The 19,966-nt window shown below is 50.2% G+C and overlaps 1 protein-coding gene across 2 annotated transcripts in view; it reads left to right on the forward strand.

The window, feature by feature from the left end:
* Window positions 1-19,966, forward strand: part of Med27 (mediator complex subunit 27) — a 174,659-nt gene that overhangs the window by 142,981 nt on the left and 11,712 nt on the right. For both annotated transcript variants that reach the window (XM_021149801.1, XM_029473615.1), the window contains exons 5-6: window positions 7,320-7,427; window positions 16,347-16,388. In XM_021149801.1, coding sequence (XP_021005460.1) covers window positions 7,320-7,427; window positions 16,347-16,388 — 150 coding nt within the window. The remainder of the gene's footprint in view (window positions 1-7,319; window positions 7,428-16,346; window positions 16,389-19,966) is intronic.

A 19,966-nucleotide genomic window follows, 5' to 3' on the forward strand; every position in this document is an offset into this window, starting at 1 on the left:
AGACAGCCAGCTGAGCCCTTACCCATTGCTAAGCACTCACATAGCCACCCTTGTCCCTTCCTGCTGTGAACCAGCTAAAGAAGTGGGGCCAAGCCAGGATGGCATAGGAGTCTAGGGGAGTGCCACTCTCACATGTTGTTGGGCAGACTCCTCTTACCTGCCTGAGTGTTTTTCCATCCTTGTCAACAGGAGAAATAAAACAACCACCCCTTGCACCTGTTGACTTGCTATCTCAAACTTAGTTTCCAGGTGGGAGTCTCCCAGTTTGCTTTTCTTCTTCAGATTGCCCTCTATGTGTGTTGTGCTGCTCTAGCGTGAGGCACACAACAAAGTCCCTCTTATGCTTACCCTGAACATGGAGAGACTTGGTTTCCTGGGCTGCTCCTCTGTGTGCCCTGGTGCTTTCCTATCACAGCCCAAATTCCCTTGGGAATGTGTGTGTGTGTGTGTGTGTGTGTGTGTGTGTGTGTGTGCTGCCCTGCCCTGCCCTGCCCTGCCCTGCCCTCACAGAGTCCACCCCCTAGCCCACCCTTCCCCCTCCCCCATCTTACAAGGTACTACAGACAGTTCCTGTGCTTGAGCCCATCCTTGCCAGGGCTTGTGTCCCTCAAAGTCAGCCTGGCTCAGAGGTTTGTGTCTGCAGCCAGCCCCACCTGTTCCTAGAAAGAAGCAGCTGCCAGCACTGTGTCTCTGCGTCCTCCGGCCCCTCGCTGCTGCAGCTTCCGAAGCTGCCATTCAGAGACACAATTCTGCCCAGCATGGCTCTAGCAGGGCTGCACATATCCAGCAGCTGTGTAGAGTCCAGAAGGCTGGCTTTTTTAAATACACTAAAATTAGACAAAGCAGGTACATTATTAGCGTCTTACCACAGGGCTGGGAGTATGCACAAAGCCATTGGTGAGGGAAGCCGACGTCCTAGGGAGTCGGGTTTAGAGCTACTTAGCACAGTGCCAGAGAAGATTGCTGGGAGGATGGAGGGTCAGGTGACTCCTGGCCCTGTGGTCACTGTTGCTGGCATTTGGATTCATGTGCTAGGCAAGATATGGGGAAACAGCAAGAGGTAGCTCCCGGCCTTGCACAGAAAAACAGTGACCTTGGACTCCTGTCTCCAGCTTCCTTCTGTTAAAGATGGAAATAAGACAGCTGCCGGGCTGCCTCCTGGGTTCCTAGAGGAGTGCACTGCAGCTATGCAAGCATGTCCTATCCTTAGGGAAAGAGGTGAGGTGTGTCATTCAGAGAGAAAGCCCCCAAAGCTGTACAAAGCCTGGTGGTTCTAGGTGCTTTTTCCAGTCTGAATCTAAGAACCTTCCTTGGGGGTGCAGGGGGAGTCCTTGGAGCACTCATGGGGATTGCCTCTCTCCACCCTGAGCCCTGTTGGTTGTAGCAGATGGCTCTGTGATACACCACTGTCCTCCATCAGTGCTCTGTACGGACACTGAGTGCTCCACATGGGGAGCACCTTGTGTTCTCCACTTCTGTTCAGGTAAAAGCCATTTTTATCTCTCTCTCTCTCACACACACACACACACACCAGGGCTCAGTTTATTCCTTTAACAATGACAGAGCTGGGGTTTTGAGGGCACTTGACCCACCCGCATCAGGCAGCTTACAACCTCCTGTAAGCTCCAGGGGATAAGATGCCTCTTCTGGCCTTCACAGGCATCCACACATAGGTGACAGCAGTTACTACATTCCCTGACCCAGTGTGTAGACCAGTGGATACATCTCACATGATAATAGACTCCCCTTAGCACCCCCCACCTCGTCCTTCAGGGTTAGTGCAGAGGAAGTTCCTTAGGACTGTAGTGAAGAAAATGACTCCTAAATCCCCTAGAAGTGTGTGTGTGTGTGTGTGTGTGTGTGTGTGTGTCTACCTTTCTGCCTCTATATCCCAAAGCTTTTCTTAGATTGCAGCAGGCCTCTTAAGGCCTTATTTGTATGGGGAAAATAGCACTCATGGGTGGCTTTATTGAAATGGTTGGCTTTTAAAAAATAAGACCCCCTCTCCCCAAAGCAGGGCTCAGAACTATAGCCAGCTGTAAGAAGAGCAAATGCTGTGCTGCCCCCTTTCCCTCTGGTGCACATGTGCAGTGTGCCAGGTCAAGAGCCGTCCGGCCCCCCATCATAAACATAGATATTGCTCATCTCAAACTGCTGTGGCCGCACAGACTGGAGAAATGAGTGTTAAGCAATCCTCACTGCCACAAGTGAGGTTACCCATAGGATAACCCTTCAGCCACCAGGTCTGTCGGTGACAGAGCTGAGCCAGGTATTTCTCTCCTTCTTTACTTTCCCCACACTTTGACCACAGTGAGCTAGAATCCTCTTGGAGAATGCCACTTTACAGGTAGCTGCTGATGACCACCATCCACCCAGACCATGGCTGGCCCATCCAAGGCTGCCAGTGCCAGTACTTCCAAACACTCTCCCTGCACTGAGAAGGCCAGTGGGAGGCTGTCTGGTACCTTCCCAAGTGCCCTCTGGTTGGTCCCAGCTCAGGAAGCATGGTGCTTCTTTGACTGTGTGCCACTTGCACTCACTGTACCAACTGCCACATAGTGGTAAATGAGCTCTCAGGAGCTGTGGTGTTCAGTATAGAAAAATGTTACCTTGGCAACAGCGAGCATGCTTCATTACCAGATGGCATTAGCTTTTATCTGTGGCACCCCATAGCCATTGCCAAGAATCAACCCATAGCCCCTGTCAGTGAGCATCTTGCTTCTGACTGTGGCAGTGTTGGCTACATGTAGAAAGATATCCATGGTCCAACTGCAGTGTATTGTATCAGTCCATCAAAGCCCAGGGGCCAACAGAGCCAGGCAAGAGACTTACACATTCCACACACAAGAGCATCTGACTCATTGGAATGACACTAAGATTAGAAAGTATGTTGTAGAATGTGCACCCAGCTCCACACTGATGGCAAGTATTGCCCACTCTGCCACATCACACTCAGAAGGATGTTTTGGGTACATTGTGCCCTAAGATGAGCATTGCAACCTGCATCTTTTTTTTTTTTTTAATCCTCATTCAACCCCCCTCCACATTTCATTCTGCTTCTGAGCAGACAGGCATAAGAGATTGACTTGTCCTGTATCAATCATACTTGCTGTATAGCCTGTGATATAGAAACCCAGGTAAAAATATAGGCCTTGACTTGTTCTACACAGCAAATGGCCATCACTGTGGTCGGTTAGATCTGCCTGGCCGGCCATGTGGCAGCTTTGAGTCTTCCTTGACCTACAAGCTGGCAGGTGCTTTCTGCTTAGCACTCATTCATCAGATTCACTGTTTTATTTGTCCTGGAGGGTAGCATCCACAGTCCACAGCTTCCCTGTTGCCCCAAGGGTGGCAACTGGAGGGAAAATGAGCCCCAAGTGGTGGCTCACTGGCCTGGACAGTGGCTCTGGTTTCATCTTTGCTGCTGACTGGCTGAGGAACAAAAGCTGCTCCTGAGCCCTTTATCTGCACCTGCCTTTACGGTTCTGTCCATCTGGGCATTGCCTGCCAGGCTCCTCCCAGTCCTAAAATAGGCAGCAGTGTCTCTGAATGAGTCTCTGAATGAAGTACTTCATCCAGAGCTGCAAGGAGGCCAAGCTTCCTCACAGCAGTCCAGAGACATGACTCAGTTTGGATAGATCGTCACCAAGAGCAAGCTGAGATTCAAATGGCCCTAACTGTGCCTCTGCAGCTCAGGTGAACTCCAGAGTCCTCTCTCACAGACTTCATAGGGCCTCCTGAAAATGGAAAGACAGTAAATAAGGCTGTGCAGTCTGCCCAGCAGGGTAAGCCGCACCAGCGCTCCCTGGGAAGCATCTGGTGGGTGCAGGCTAGAGCCTCCTTGGACCCTAACTTTTTCCACTTCTCCAACCAGCAAAGCAGGAGAGAGGTGCCCAGCTTAGACTGATGACCCATACACAGAACTTAGAGTGAGCTTCCTTCTTCTTTTCAAAGTGACATTTAGAAGATGGTTAGAAACCTGCTAACTAATCCAGAAGATGTTTGCTAGTGTTAGACAGCTACTGTTCTCTAGACAGGAGGTCTGTCAGTGTGGCCGCTTGTCTTTTAAAGGTGCATACTAAAATATTTACAGAGAACTGATAACTGTTATTGTTATTTGGAGGGAAAGGAGGTAGAGGTGACACTAGGTGGCCAGGGGTTGGGTCCATAGAGGTTTGGGGGGGGGGTGCTTTTGTTTATTTTTTAGACACAATTTGAGCCCTGGGATTAAAACCATCACTGTCACACCCTACTATAGTAAATGTTTTTTTCACACCAAGTTGGGATTGAGATGGTGGGCCCTGGAGAGATGGCTCAGCAGTTAAGAATGCCATTTGCAGAGGATCTGATGTTTGGTTCCCAGCGTCCACAATGGACAGCACACAACTCCAGGTTACTCCAGAGCTAGAGCACTCACTCCCTATCTCTGAGAGTATCGGCACAAGAAGCGCTCACACGCCGACCCACCCACACATATATTTTAAAATAGAAGTTAATCTTTAAAAACAAACAAACAAACAAACAAACTTGGAAGTCAGGCATGGAGGTTCACACCTGGTGTCCAAGTGGTCAATAGGCAAAAGCAGGAGGATGCTGGGAGTTTGAGCCCAGCCTGTGCTAGAGTGAAATCTTGCCACACTCCTAAAGGGCTATGAGTTGTTATTGCTGGAGTGGAGTAGCAGGGACTCGTGTTTGTCTGTGTAGTTGTTGTTACTGTTGTTTCCACTCAGTAGCTCCGCCTACTGACAAGAATAGGGTGAAGAAGAGCAACAGTCGTGTGAGTAGCTTTCTGGTCGGCACAGTGCTCCTCCATAGAAGCTTGGCAGAACTGTAATATGTGATCCCCAGTAATTAGAATTCTGTGAATCTATCCTAAAATAGAATATGCCCCTTAGGGTGGCAAGAGGGCTCAGCAGGTCAAGGTGCTTGCCTCCAAACCAAACAGAGTTCAGCCCTCTGGAACTTACGTGCTGGAAGGAGACTCCCACAGGTTGCCCTCTGACCTCTACACTCACTGTGGCACTCATGTATCCACACACATGGACACACACAATAGTAAATAAAATGTAACTTCAAGTAATAATGTAGACCCACAAGTACCTGCTGCAGCTGGGTTTATATTAAGGAAACTTGGAAACACCTTAAGCATGGGGCAGCAGGAGAGGGGTTGAGAAGGGCCCAGGGTAGCCCATAGCTAGGCCAGGTAGCACCTGGCACTATTTCTGAAACCTGTATAGCAACATGGAGGAAGGCCTATGGTATAATTATGTCAGTATTTGGTTTGCAGATCCACATATTTACTGACAGATAATGTATGGACCACCTGAAAGGTCAGCGTTGGTCAGCATGCTCAGAGAGGGGAGGACAGACCTAAAGCTAGATGTAGCTCAAGCTCATTGGTGGTTTGCATTTGCTGTCATTGTGATTGTTTGGGAGCTGTCCTTCCTGGTGTTGCTGTGTGTCCTGGATGCAGAAGAAGAGGCCAGAGAAGTGGCCATACTGCTCTGGGAACCCAGTGTGGGGCTGGTGCTGGGGGCAGATGGAGTCAGCCTCTTCCACATGCAGGTGCCAAAGGCTTATGTTGGGCCCAGGCTGAATTCCAGCATGTCCTGAGAAGGGGAAGGGAAACCCAGGACCTAGGCTCAGAGCCTTACTTAGCCCACCGCTGGCATCAGGAGGGGCACAGTGCTGAAGAATGATAAGACTTGTCACCGTCATACACACCCACGCACACACACACACCATGAATGGTGACCATCTTTGGGTAGAAAGACTGGGCCTTTATCTTCCTCCAGGTGCCCTTCCACAGAAACTCACTTTCCTGAGACAATTAGTCAGTTAATTAAAACCAGCTGGAATCGGGTGTTTTTAGAAGACAGTTCTCAGTTACTGAAGCTTCTGAGCTGGCCTACTGTGTGCTGGGATGAGCCCTGATTTGTCAGGTCTGCCTGCCCTGTAGCCTGGGCTTCTGCTCTGCCCTACTTCCCCCGGGGGGCCCCTGCTGATCCTGCCTTTATGGTCCATTGGCATCCTTAAATAGTGATTCTGTGTCAGCTAATGTAACAGTATTTAAAATTACACTGTAAGATGTGTTTGTTACCACTCCTTAAATGTAAACAAATGCAGCTTAGCTTTCTCTTACTGTGCTTCTGTTCTGCACAGGTAAAGCAAACAAAATGGAAAGAAACATCATACCAGCACCAGTAACAAGCCAGGTGTCAGGGTGCTCACCAGCACCTAGGACTACTCAAGGAAATGGGAAGGTAGTCACCAGACAGGCAGAAAGATGCAGGGGACACGATGACAGAAAGGGATGCTTTCTAGATGGTAGCACGAAGTTGGCCTGGAAGAACCAGGCTTGCTGTGCAGGCTGAGGTTTCCTTTCAGCAAATCTGAGGTTTCTAGCCTCATCAGAACATCCAAGCCCACAGGCCTGCAGTGAGCTCTGGGCGGCGCCTGCCTCCAGGGTCTCACCTGGGAATGCAGGAGGCGTGCACCTCAGTACTGCCTTCTAAGGAAAGGTAGTGTTACTCCACTTCCTAGGCAGAGCCACAGCCCTACAGAGCAGTGTGTCTGGCTTCTCTGGCTTTATGGGAACCTTTTTAAATGTTTTCTCATTGTGTTCAGGATGCAGAAGGTATTGAGACAGGGTCTCCCTGTGTAGCCTTGGCTGTCCTAGAGCTCACTATATAGACCAGGCTGGCCTCAAACTCACAAAGAGTTCTGCCTGCCTCTGCCTCCCAAGAGCTGGCATTAAAGGTGTGAGCCACCATACCCAGCTTTTTAGGTGTTTTCTTAATCCATGATGTGCTTAGATTCTGAGCGTGAAGCGCTGACTGCAGGTCTGGATAACACCTAGCCACTTTCCTTCCCTTCAGGTTCCTTTCTCCACTTCCATCACGGGCTGCTGGGTGCCTGTGTCTGCTCTCTGCGTTGTAGTCCCTGTATTATACTCATGGCCATGATACAGATCAGCACCAATGTGTGCACCACGCTCACCAACTCAAACTTAGGGGACCCTGGCCCCAGAAAGTGATGGATCGGGTGCTCTACCCAGCAGGTGGAGAGAGGTCAGGAGGCAAAGCTCTCTGGGGACAGTGGGCTAGGCTAGCATTGCAGTTCCAGAGGAGTTGGCCATGGCTGGGTCTGTCCCGCATGGTGAGGTTATGCACCCAGCCTTCTCTCCGTGTCCTCTGCTGCCTCGCTCAGAATGTGGACAGATAAGACAGATAAGCGGTGGTCTCTGCCTCCACCATCCTGCCCAGCTCTGTGAGATTTGCATGGTGAGCCTTCACGTGTGTGTACTCGTGTCTCGACAGGTGACCTTGGGGAAGGTCTTGAAAGTCATTGTGGTCATGAGGAGCCTGTTCATCGATCGCACAATTGTGAAGGGGTATAATGAGAGCGTCTACACAGAGGATGGCAAGGTGAGTGGCCTGGAGTCTTGGGGACAGGTTCTTCCTTACTCTGTCCCAGAACAGAGTTCTAGGTGAGTTGTACTAATAACCAGCAAATCAGCACTGGAGTGATCCAGACTAGTCAGCATGAAGAGGGACCCTTGACAAATACTATTTCATTCTCTCCACTTGCCGTTCTAAACCTCTGCTGCTCACAGCAAGCCCGATGCCCTCACTTGAATTTCTAATTGAGCACCTTAGACCCCAGTTGCCTCATTAGACATGTCTTCTGAGGAAATAGATTTTTTTCAAGTCAGCCAGCACATCAATAGCCCAGGGTTCCACATTTCGCTTTTCTTAGAATCACGAGGAAGACTCAAGTTAGTTTGACACAACCCAATGACACACTCCTTGACTCTCACAAGGAACAGGCGGCCCTTGGGAAGTCACATCTCAGCTGCACACTGAATGCCTCAGCAGGAAGCAGCAGCTTCTTCCCACAGGTGATCTGCCTCACAGACTGCTTACTCTCCACTGCTAAACACCATGAGGGCCAGGGCCGAAGTGAAGAGGCAGGCGCTTTAGCCAGGTGATGGCATCCCTGGAAAGTTCACTCTGGTGGACCTGTAGTTTCTTGAGTGTGCACTCTCCATCTGGCTCTGGGGGAAGCAGCAGAGGACACTAATGAGAGCTGGCAGCCTTCTTTTGTGTCTGCTCCCAAGCGTGATGAACACCTGCCCCACCCAAGTTCCCCCTGTCACTCTGCAGCCTGAGACACCCCCTTCCTCTCTTGGAACCCTGTCACTCTGCAGCCTGAGACACCCCCCTTCCTCTCTTGGGACCTTTTGCTTTCCTCTTTTCAAATGCTGACATTTCAATGTGTTTGGTAACTCAACGGCCACATTATAATGAGAATAGACAGTTCTAGAAAAGCAGGTGGTAGATGTGGCTTTGCCTGTGACAGATGTTCTGGTGCTGTGCTAAGGTTAACCCAGGAGCGGAGCACCCAGCATTCCCACGGGCCACAGACCATGGCTACCAGAGGAGTGATTGTTCTTCCAAGTTCTCTGCCTGGTCTGCATAGGTCTCCCATTTGATAGCAAGTCATTTGTTGGGAGATGCCCTTGTTCTTTCTGGGAAAATCATACTGTCCTTCGAGCAAGAGTGGAGAGTGAGTGTGACAGTCTGGTGAGCGTGGCCTCCAGGGGATTCTAAATTCTGCCTGGGTCAAGTGGGGTTTCTGATTGCTGGTCTACTCTAGAAGACAGGCAGACTTAGTGCACCGCCCAGGAAGACTGGCCCCCGCTGAGCATGTCGAAGTTCACTTCTCTTGGGTCTTCTCAAGCTTCAGGTTGACGATTCAGTAGTCACACCTGGTATGAAACAGCTGCTGCTCGCTTAGGCAGTGATTGGATATTGAGAACAAAGAAAGGCTGTAACTAGCACCAAGCTTGCAGAGTTACCAAGTCAGGATGCAAATAAGCCACACTCCAAATTCAGACCAGGAGTGGAGATTGTACCAGCTATGTGTGCTCCTGGCACGCTGCCTATGAGGTTCTGCTGACCAAACCCCAACTGTCCACAGGAACACCCAGGGACACCTACACTCTACCAGTGGGGAGCACTAGTACTTTATGCTGCACTCAAGACAAGAAATTATCTACCATGTACCTCTTGAAGCCCCCTCCAGTGGCCTGCTGCAGCCATGCTTTGTTCTTTCCCATCTCTTCCTTGGCTCCTCTTCCCTGGGCTTCTCTCTCCCTCTGCCCCACTCCCCTAGTCTGTTCCCAACCATGTTGCCGACACAGGGGTCACTCCTTCTGTCTGGGCTCTTCCTTTCCCTATCTCAGATTCCTTATGTCCCTGGTCTTAGTTAGCTATACCACCACCCAACTACCTAGACCTTCCTCCCTGCCACCCCTGAGGGCTGGGCTGTCAGTAGGTGCTGGCTGTCACTTCTCTTGAGGTCCTCTCCTTTTCCCCACACCCCAGGCCCTCTGTCTGCTCTCTGCTTCATCATTCTTGCCTTCATGGAGGCTCCAGAGTTCCCTCAGTCTGCGAGTTACACTCCCCATAAACACCTGTGAATACATCATCTCTCCTGCTTGCCACCATCCCAGTATATCTGGGGCAGTCACCCCAGAGCAAGAGGTAGGTATTAATGGGTTACAGAGAAGCCCATGCACCCAGGCTTAAGAAACCTTGGGTTACAGATGATTCCCCCCTATCTTTCTTTTGCAGACCCAAGGATAGAGCCCAGGGCCTCTCACAAGTTAAGCAAGTGTTCCCTCCACCCCTGAGCCATCCCCTCCCTTCACCCCAGCCAAGAAGTCAAGTGTGTTTAGACATACTTAGAGCCTTTGGTTTATGCATATGCCTTAGGAATGTGTTAAGAAGTACACATTTTCTCACAAGGTCACCAAGTTCTTTTGTGGTCCCAACTTTGTCCTCAGAGCATATTGTATTGGCAGCTTGTACAACATGCTTCTGAGATCTGGCTTATGGACACCTTTGCAAGATCTGACCCTACCTGCCCCCATTCTCTGCATGTGTCCTGTCCACTCCCCAGCCGTGGTGCCCACGTGGTCCTAGGACAGCCAAGCTGTTACCCACATTTGCCTGTTCTAACTTTCCTTAGGTGCTTGCTCTCCTACTCCACCCCTGGGCTCATCTCTCCCTCTCCCTTTCCCCTTTCCCCTCTCCCCTCTCCCCTCTTCCTTCCTTCCCCCCTCCCCTCCCCTCCGCCTTCTTCCCTCCTGCCAGCCCCCAGATACTAACTTAACTGACTCCATGAATAACTCCCTTGCACTTCCAGTGCTCAGCCTGTCATCTTGGCCCTAACTGCTCTCAGACTGACTCATGTTACACAACGGGAGCCTGGAACCTAGGGTGGGGAATTGCCTGTGTAAACGAGTCCTGTGACCATGTCCTAAGGGTACACCTTAGTGCCTGCAACAGCCTGGAAGCACTGGTGTGTGTGGGAAAGAGGCTGATGGGATAGCCTGCCTGAGAGGCAAAACTGCTTAGCTGAAATGGAACCCTGAAGAATCAGGAAGCAGCAGGCATTAGGATCATAAATGACCAGACTAAAGGGGCACACATGAGCCCATATACACAGCCTCCTCATGAAAGATTGCTGTATCTCCACTGAACAGCAGAAAGTGGGCATTTTGAGGGAACCTGGGTTTGAGGATGGCTTGTCTCAGAGCATGCTGGGGCACTGTCTCAAGCAAGGAGTAGAGCATGTAGCTGGTATAACAAAGTTATATATGCTGACGATCATCACATAACGCCCACACTAGAATTCCTAAGTACCGTCCTAAGCCCATCTCCCCAAGGCCCATCACCCATGTGACAGATCTTAGCTGAACATCAGGCCCATTCTCTAACAGAAATCTTTGAGTCAAGGGTCAGGATCCTGGGGGAGACTGTCCAGCCGCAGGGCAGATTAAGGTGCCGTCTCTCCAGATGTGCAGAGCAGAGCACAGTTGGCATCACTGGGTTCCGGTTCTCTGGTTCAGCAGCCTTGGGTATGGTGGGATCCTGACTGAAGGGCTTCTTTTTTTTTTTTTTCCTTGTGCTTATTACAGGCAGGAAGTTCTTGATCCCTTATACACCTGTGTACATGGGCCCATGTGGCAGGTAGGGACCTCAAAACAAAAGCAAGCAAGACTGGCAGGGCCAGGCCTCAAGTGGTAGAGAAGTGGGCTGACTGGCCTGAGGCCGACTGCTCCTCACTGTGTCATTAGTGCCAGTTTCTTAAGCACCTTACAAAAGAGAAGACACTGCAAATGTCCAGTTTTGAGTGCTGAACCTGCAGTGGGCACACTTGTGGCACACAAAGTGTCAGATTTGGAAAACACCATTGGAGCTCAAGGTCTGGTCCCTGGCAGATCGGCTCTTGGGAAGTTGCAGCCCTATATTTGTTCACCTGCTACCTGGGCTTAGGGCTTGTTCTGCTATGAAGCTCAGCCTGGGGTGCACTGGATGGACTCATAAAAGCCTCCCATGACCTTAACCTCTTGCCCTGTGTGGTTGTCCCCCATGTGCTGGTCCCCAATACATTGTCTTCAGTGCTGTGGTAGTGGCCAGCCATCCCCTCCTCCCACCCACAGTTTCCAACCAGCTTTTCCCACCAGCATCCGTCCCACACACTGTCAGCTTGCACCTTGCTGTAACAGTCACTATCTTGATGCCCTGTCTTTACCCATGATGCATATTTTTGATATCAAGCACCGTACCCTCATTCCTCTAAGAATAAAACTGCCGTTCAGACTTACCGACCTCTCTTGGCTGCAATCAAGGAGTAGGGCCGTGACTCAGCATGTTAACAGGCAAGGTGTGGGAACACCTGGCCATTGTCCTGATTTTATATCAGTCGGGCTGAACAGATGGAAAAAATAGAAGTGTCTCCATTGAATTTATCTTATTAGGGGATTTAGGTTATGTTAATGCTATAGCTTCATTAATTACCCCATATCAATAAAAAAGGCAGCTTTTAGCCTTCGAGCGTAAGAGAGGAGAAGAAATGGCGGTATCAAAGGGAACCTTCAAAGACAGCCAGAGCTGTCTCCAGGGTAATTTCTGATCCTGCATTCTTCCTACTTCAAAGTTGGATGTGTGTGTGTGTTTGGGTCGAGGGGGTTGGGGGAAGCTTGAATCTGATTTCTCTAATAAGTGTTGGCATCAGCCCCGTTTGATATTAGATGCAGGGAACATTTTGATTTGTTATAGCCTTTGAAATTGTTCAGACGACCTTCAGAAAAATGGCCTCTTGTTACTTGTGGGGAAAAGGGTGAAAGCCGGGAAGAGTATGAATCCAGCTGGGCTCCTGCACAGAGGGCACCCCAAAGTTGTGCTTTCAGCAATTTTTTGGTAACAAATGCATGTCCTGATTGAAAGTGAAAGTTGAAGAATAATAGAGGCGTAGCGCTGCTCTCCTGGGATGCTTGTCTCCTCTTCCCCTGGAAGGGTGAGCACACCTAAGATGACCACACACAAGTTTTCCATGGCTCTGAAAACTTGGGCAGCTGCAGAGAAATCCCTCACCGGTGCCCAGTCAGATCCTTAACCCAGATGGACACGTCTGTCTTGCAAGTCAGAGGTCCCTTTAAAGGTTTCCTTTAGAGGCTGAGGCCGCTGCGGCTTACGATCTTCGTTTGGAAGTGTCCATTTTAGATCATTTAAAATTCTCTGTGTGTGCCGCCTTTTGAAATGCAATAAAGAATTGATAACTTTCTGATAAGCTGCCAGCGCTTCCGTGTACTGCTAAATGAATGTTAGTGGCAGTGATTTGCTGAGCAGCAGGCCTGGCATAGGTTTGTGAGGCTGAACTCTGCAGGAGCACCCCAGAGAGGTGGGGCAGTAGCATTGTGGGGAGGCCCTGAGTAGAGAGGCCCTGGGCCTATGGACACAGGCCTGCTTCCAGACTCCCCACTCCTTAGCAGCGATGCTCTCTGAGCCTCCGTTTCCCCATCTGTGTGTGAGAAGTTACTCTTGTACTTTCGCACTGGAAGGGGGCCCTGCTGAGCACAGCAGGAGTAAGAGATCACAAGGACAGGGTGACCTTGCCTCTGGTGTCAGACCATGCTTTTAGAGTTGTTTAGGTTTGGTTTGCTTTTGTTTTGACATCTTGGTATCTTACCTAAGGACAGATATGAGCACCCCATTCATTCATCTGTAGAGTTGCATTTCACTCCCCTGCAAATAGCCCCTGTCCCCACCTGAACACACTCCAGCCCTAACACCCTTAGCTGCCTCTGGGACTGCAGCTTTGTCCACCAGGCTCCACAGGCAGCTGACGTGGCCCTTTCAAGTCCTTAAGGCCCAGTGTTCTGAGGGGAGTTTCACTCTCTTCCTGACATCCCAGTTCCAAATAATGTCTTGTTCACTGAAGGTTTGCAGCTTCCAGAATGTTCCCTTTTTAATATTGCAATTAGAAAAAAAAAAAAGGTTAACAATGCTTGCCTTTGCAGCAAATAAGTGAGAGCTAATAAATGTTCACTGAGCTCAGCCTTGGCTTCCTGAAATGAGTTTTTGAGTCTTTCCTGGCCCTAAAGAGAGAAGAGCATCAACTCCAGAACTCATTTAAAAGGCTTTCTCTAGCATAAGCCTAGCAAAGATCAAGTATATGCCACCCGATTCAGGTTCAGAGCACAAGAGGAGCCATTGTTACCGGCCCCCTTCTCAGCCATGTGTGCGAGGTAAATGAACTGTATTGTCCAGCCTTGCAGTCCCAGATGGTAGCATCATCCTCTAGCATTCTGAATAACTTATTTAAAACTCTGAAACGGAGGCATGATGAACGGGCAAGGTGGGTTTTGAATATCCACAGTGAAGTTTGCAGAGCCCATTCTTGGTTTTCGTTTTTTTTTTTCTTTTTTTTTTTTTTTTTTTTTTTTTTGTAGATTTTGTAAAGTCTTCCAACTTCATGTCTTTGTGGCTGGTATCCTTGTGGCAGTGTGCTGTGTGTGGTATGAACAGGCAGGAGGTGTCACCAGTGCTGGCTGGAAATGAGAGGAGTTCTAAAACGGATGCTGCTCTTCCTGAAACTTTGATTTAAAGTCCCTGCCATCATGATCTGGGTAGAACTAAGACATACAAAGTCAATCCCATCCCCTCCGCTCCCCTCCCCCTATCCCTGGGCAGTCTTCAAATCCCACATTCCTTAAACCCTGGGCTGAACTTGCACAGAGGTCACCTGAGCCTGACTCCGCCCACACAGCCAGGCAAGGATCAGAATAGAGAATGTGGGGAACTAAATGTATGCATTCTTTTACATTTATTTATTTTGTCTATAAACGTGCATTCAGAGATGAGAGGGCAGCTTACGAGAGTCAGTTCTCTCCTTCACCGTATGCGGCCTGGGGATTGAACTCCGGTCATTAGGGTTAGCAGCAGGTGCCATTTTTCACAGAGCCACCTGGTTTTGTGAGTTAGTCTACATACTGTTTACCTATAATGCCTGAAGATGTTACAGATTCTTCTCCAACCCACCCCCCACCCCCTACCCCCCCATCCTCCCCACCCCACCTCCCACCCCATCCACTGCTTTAAAGGACAGAGATTGAAATTTGATGTTGCCTCTCTAGGGGGCAATTTGGCATTGGGGATTTGCCGTTAGGCCATAGGGATATAGCATGAGTGGTAGGGTACATTTTCCCAGTATGGGTGTGTGATCAAAGATCCACCCATCCTGCCATCCTGCAGGTAACCCTGACAGTCCCTCTGACTTTCAGCATGTAAGGTGTCAGTCACCTGAGACTTAAGAAGAAACCAGTCCCAAGTGAAAAGGAGCTGGAGAAAGGAATGCATGCCAGGGTGTAACCCAGCTCCAGTTTCCAAGGACTCTGAGGTGCCACACTCCCTTCCTGTGACCCAGAGGCATGTCCTCATGCAGCCACTTCCCCTGTGCCCCACTGCAGCAGGTCAGTGTGACAGCACTTACGCCTGAGCTACCCCAGGTCAGTCTTGCAGTCTGACTACCAATCAACCCTAGAGACAGAACCAGGAGACCCATTCACTGGCTGTTTCGATTTGCTCGGCTCCTGACCTCATTATATTAAAGTCACCTGTCTAGCAGCTCTGGGACACAGAGGACTTCCTCACTTGTCATTACCCGTGAGTGGCAGCCCAGCCTCTGCAGTCTCTATCTTAGAGGAATTCTGGGTTTGCCATTCATCATCTGTTCTGAAGTCTTGAAACATGCAGCCAGACTTGTATGGGTTGCTGTGCGAGCAGGAGAAAGCAGTAATAGCTTCAGTTACATACGAGACACCGAGGTGCTGTGCATGAGACCCCAGTGGGGGAGGGAAGGCTGGGCTGGTGGAGTTCCCCGGAGCTCCAGCCACATCTCATCTGGGACCTCATGCTTCCTTGTGTGTACAATCCAGTCTCCTTAGTTCAAGGCCTCCTAACCCAGCCAGTTCCAGAGCACTCCAGGGATGCTGCTGAGAAACAGATAAGGTGCTGCCTCACAAGCCAGCTTGAGCCCTCCAAACTCAGCCAGATGGGACAGCAATGAATGTGTAACTTAAAAAACAAAACTCCCTGACAGTGGCGTGGTGGCGTCTCTGACTCTTGCCTGCCCTTGGAACCCTTGTCCTACCAGTTGCCTCGTCCTCTCAGGATGAGGGTTTGTGTCTGGTCTTACTGAACTCATGATGCTGTGTTTGATTGATGTCCCTGGAAGGCCTGCTCTTTTCTGAAGAGAAGAAGAGAAGGAGTGGATCTGGGGAGAGGGGAGGTGAGGGTGGGGAACTGGGAGGAATGGGGGAAGGGAAACGGCTGTAGGGATGCAATTATGAGAGAATTTTTAAAAATACAGGAAAACCTCCCCAGGGGCTGCCAGTGCTAGCCCAGCTTGAGCAGCCAGATGACCCTGCCATGCCTTCTGTGAGAGGTGAACTCCCTCTTCATCTGGAAAGCCAAGGTCATTCTGGAGACTAAATGAAGGCGAGTGTGGAGAGGGTCTGCTGTGACTCCTAGCGTGCAGCACTATCCTCACACTGGTCCTCTTTCCCCAGCAATGGCCTGCCAGGCCCAACACTTCTGTCCACAGGGTGGTCTTTACTGTTAGAAAAACTAACTTCTCAAAAGGAAAGGGAGTGGATGTCGGGAAGAACGTTCTGGCTGTAGTGACACTGAGCCATGTGCAAGCTGTGTGAAGGATGAGCCAGGCAAAGAGCAGAGGTGACTTGGCACTTCAAGGGATACAAGAAAGAGCCTTGGGGAGAATCAGGGTCTACAGTGGGCATGGGTCTCAGCCCATGGGGCTGTAGGTAGATGACCTCAGATCCCTTCATTCCATTCCCTAAGTCACCTGGAAGTTGGTAAAGAAAAAGCCTAGGCAGGCCACAGCCGCCCTTTGCCTGCCCCCGGGGCTCTCGTCACTGTTTGATCTCTTTGAGTTGACTGAGACTGATACTGGTTCTTCTCTCTCCACCACAGCTGGACATATGGTCCAAATCCAACTACCAAGTCTTCCAGAAGGTAAGTGTCCCTCTGTGTCACCCTCAGGAGACACGGGCACACCATGAATGCCCTTGGGTAGAAACTTTCCCAACTCAGAGGCTTCTTAAACGGTGAGGGGGGAAATGAACGGTCAGAGTAGAGTGCTTGGCTAGAATGCACAAACCCTGAGGTCTATCAACATGGTGGTGCACACCTGTAATCCCAGCACTTAGAAGGTGAAGGCAGGGGAATCCGAAGTCCGAGGCCATCCTCTCCTGCACAGGAACTCCCTGGGCTACAAGAGTTGGGGAGGGCAGCCTGACCTGCATTTATATGACATGGGGAAGCAGGTAGCTTAGGGATGGGTAGAGCAGGGGAGTAGCCTCGGAGGGACACCAGAGGGCGTGTTGGAGTGGTGCACATACTTTGTTTCTGAGGGAATAATGGTAGTTCTAGTATCAGCCCAGAGGGCTGTATGCTCACACTGGGATTTGCTGAGTATAGTGTAGACTATATCAAGGCAGAAACTTTGAGATGATTCCATGTTCCAGGCTGGCTTCAAACTCAGAAATCCGCCTGCCTCTGCCTCCCAAGTGCTGGGATTAAAGGTGTGCACCACCATTGCCCAGCCCATGAGGAATCTTAAAGAGCCCCAGTCAGGCAAATGTCTCAAGCTGGGACAGAATGTGGATACTGTTCTCTGTTTGGTAAGAAATACCTCGGGGACCACTCAGAGCTGGGACACTTGGCCCAAGTTCTTCCATGAGTAGTTGTACCCAAGGTGTGCCAGGAGGCATAGGCTTTTTTTGTTCTCTTAATTAAAGTGGAATTTGCATAATATAAAGTGAGCCATTTTAAAGTGAACTGCCCACATTCAGGGTAGATGCACGTGTGAACACACACACATACACACACAGGTATGTTTCCATGGAAACTTTTAAACCCAGTTAGTGTGACAGAAATGAACCATTACAAGTATCAGGGCTTCAGAAGATGTCATCAGTATCTAAGGGAGTAGTTGGCATGTAAGGGAGAGTTAGGCGAGCTGACCATGTGTGTGCCCCAGTAATCAGTATGGTTTGAATGTAAATTGTGCACCGTTAAGTTATGTGTTTGAAGTAGCTGGTGGCACTATTTCAAGAAATTGTAAAGCTCGGGAGGTCAGGCTGACCTGGAGGAAGTAGGCTGCTGAAGGGCGGGCCTTGAGGTTTGTGCATCCATTCTGTTCTGGGGAGGAGTGAGGTGGTGTGGAGTCCCGGCTGTGCACCTGCTGCTGCTCCTTGCGCTCCTTGTGGATCTGTGCCCTCAAACTGAACCCAGATGAGCCTTCTCTCCACTTGTTAAGTTTTGGTCACAGTGCTGAGGAAAGTAGTTATAACAGGGTCTGCCTGGGACACCTGTGTAGTTCTTGCATAAAGCTCAAAATATTTCAAAAGCAAGAACATCATTTAATTGAAAACATCATTGTCCCAGGTCTGCTAGCATTCCTTCACCCCACTGTCCCTGGAAACATAATGGGATGTAACCTCACTTCCCAGCCCAGAGCTGAATGGAAGGAACTGTGAATGCCACACCCAGCCTTCAGTGTCCTGGACTATGCAGGCTCTCTATGCTTGCTAAGCTACCAAGCTGGAGATATTCACATTGTTGGCATGGCTGGCATGGGTGCCATCTCAGCCACATTAGTATTTTCCATGTTGTTCTTGACAAATTCCCCTCCATTGTGACTGCAAAGAGAAGAAAGAAAGCCACTCATTGCCAGAAGAGCCAGCATCATTAAACCTGGTGTTTGCCTTTCCTTTCACCTGGCCCTGGCCTTTGTGCCCTCTGCAGCATAATAATGAATTTCTTCTCCAGACCCTACAGTGGCCCTCAGGATTTCTCAAGCCCTGCAGCCTGGCAGCCTGCAGCCCAGAACCTGGTCTATGGTAGTAAACCCTCCCTGAGAGTGAGGCCTCCTTGCTATGCTTTCTTAAAACCTGCTCCGTGCCATGGGAGTCGTTTTTGAATGTATGTGAGAAGCTTATTAGGGACTCGGGCAGAGTGTGAAATGGGGATTTTCTGAAGCACAGACTTAGGCTGTACTACCATGTTTTTACCCACCCCTTCCTGGAAACAACCTGCCATGCATCTCTGTCAGAGCATGCGGCAGAGTCTGAAATGGACAGTTGGAGAGGTGCACGGCCACCCGCCGGTCTCCCTGTGTGCTTCACATGGCCTGTTTGCAGGAGTAGGGATGGACTGAGCCACATGGTGGCGCTTGACCCACCTAGAGCAGATACTTTGGGTTCTATGTCCTCTCTCCCTGGCCCTATTATATCTAAGCGATTAACCTCCAGTACTGACCTACCCTGGGCTAAAGTCTGCCACCACACTGATGTCAGTGTTCTCCTTAGAAGGAAGGACAGGTAATGGTGAGGTCTCTGTCTCCTTTTAGGGGCAAGTAAGACTTCCTGCAGAGATTGCCTGTGCTGTCATATGGAGGGATAGCTCAGAAATAATGTACTACAGAGTCCAGCTTAATCCTCTCAGTAAAGCTTCTGCCAATCACGTCCCATGAACTGGGTGTGCTGTGATGTCACATCCAGGAGCCTGTGCTCCAAGCTTGCAGAAGGGGCTGCTGGCAGGAGGAAGGTGCACCTGGCATCCTGTCCCCTGCTCCATTCCCTTCCCACAGTCGGCCCCACATAAACAGCAGAGCAGGGACTATGTGCAAGGTTAGTCTGTCTTGCACAGCCTTCTGAGTGATGGTTCATGTTGGGACTCAGAGCACCAGATAACAGGGCTGGTTGGCAGCCCTTGTAAGCTTTGCTTTTTAGACCCACCCTTTCTCACTTCTGTTTTCCTGTCCCCCTCATAATTGTGGTGTATGCTTACTGATGCTGCTGGTAGTGGATGCTGGCAGAGCATGGAGAGGGCTCTCCTGCCCCTGTCAGCCCGGTAGACAGCCAGCATGAGCTTCAAGGTCAGGTGATTGAGAAAAGCCTAGCCCAGGGCAGTAAGCTCCCCTGGGTTAGGAGGGCAGCTCACTGTGACAAGGAGGTTCTGTCCCCTGCATGAGGGGACTTGGGCAGAGTCACCCACTTTCCAAGGAGCTTGACCTCAGAGTCTACTGCATTAGTACACCCAGTTCTGAGTGGAGACTCCCTGCCATCGGAGGAGCTTGAAGCCCCACCCCTACCTCCCACTGCTCTGCGGGCACCTGCCCTTTCCTGGCACCACTGTATTGCTTCTGGTGCCCTTGGGAAAGCAGAAAGCCCCCGAGCTTCCCTCTGGATGGACAGGAATTGGGGCCTTGTAGAGCCAAAGCACACTTACCCATGTCTTTTTACTTGAGGAGCCAGGGCAATGGAGGGCACACCACTGTTACATTGTCCAGAGGCCCATGCGCAAGTCCCTCAGTCAGAGCCACAGCCCCTGTGGCTTCTATAGCAAACCAGTTCTGAGGAGTGAAATGCCTGCCTTTTGTCTGAGGACACTGACTGTCAGCAAGCCTTTTTCTATCTTACTCATTAGACTCCATACCCAAGTGTAAGACAGAGGCTGCTTGGAGGACAGCTTGCTGTGAGGCTATGACTGCCAACAGGTGCCTGTCATTTACTGCACTACCCCAGAGG

Source organism: Mus caroli, chromosome 2 (genome assembly GCF_900094665.2).
Source record: "Mus caroli chromosome 2, CAROLI_EIJ_v1.1, whole genome shotgun sequence".
Lineage (NCBI taxonomy): Eukaryota > Metazoa > Chordata > Mammalia > Rodentia > Muridae > Mus > Mus caroli.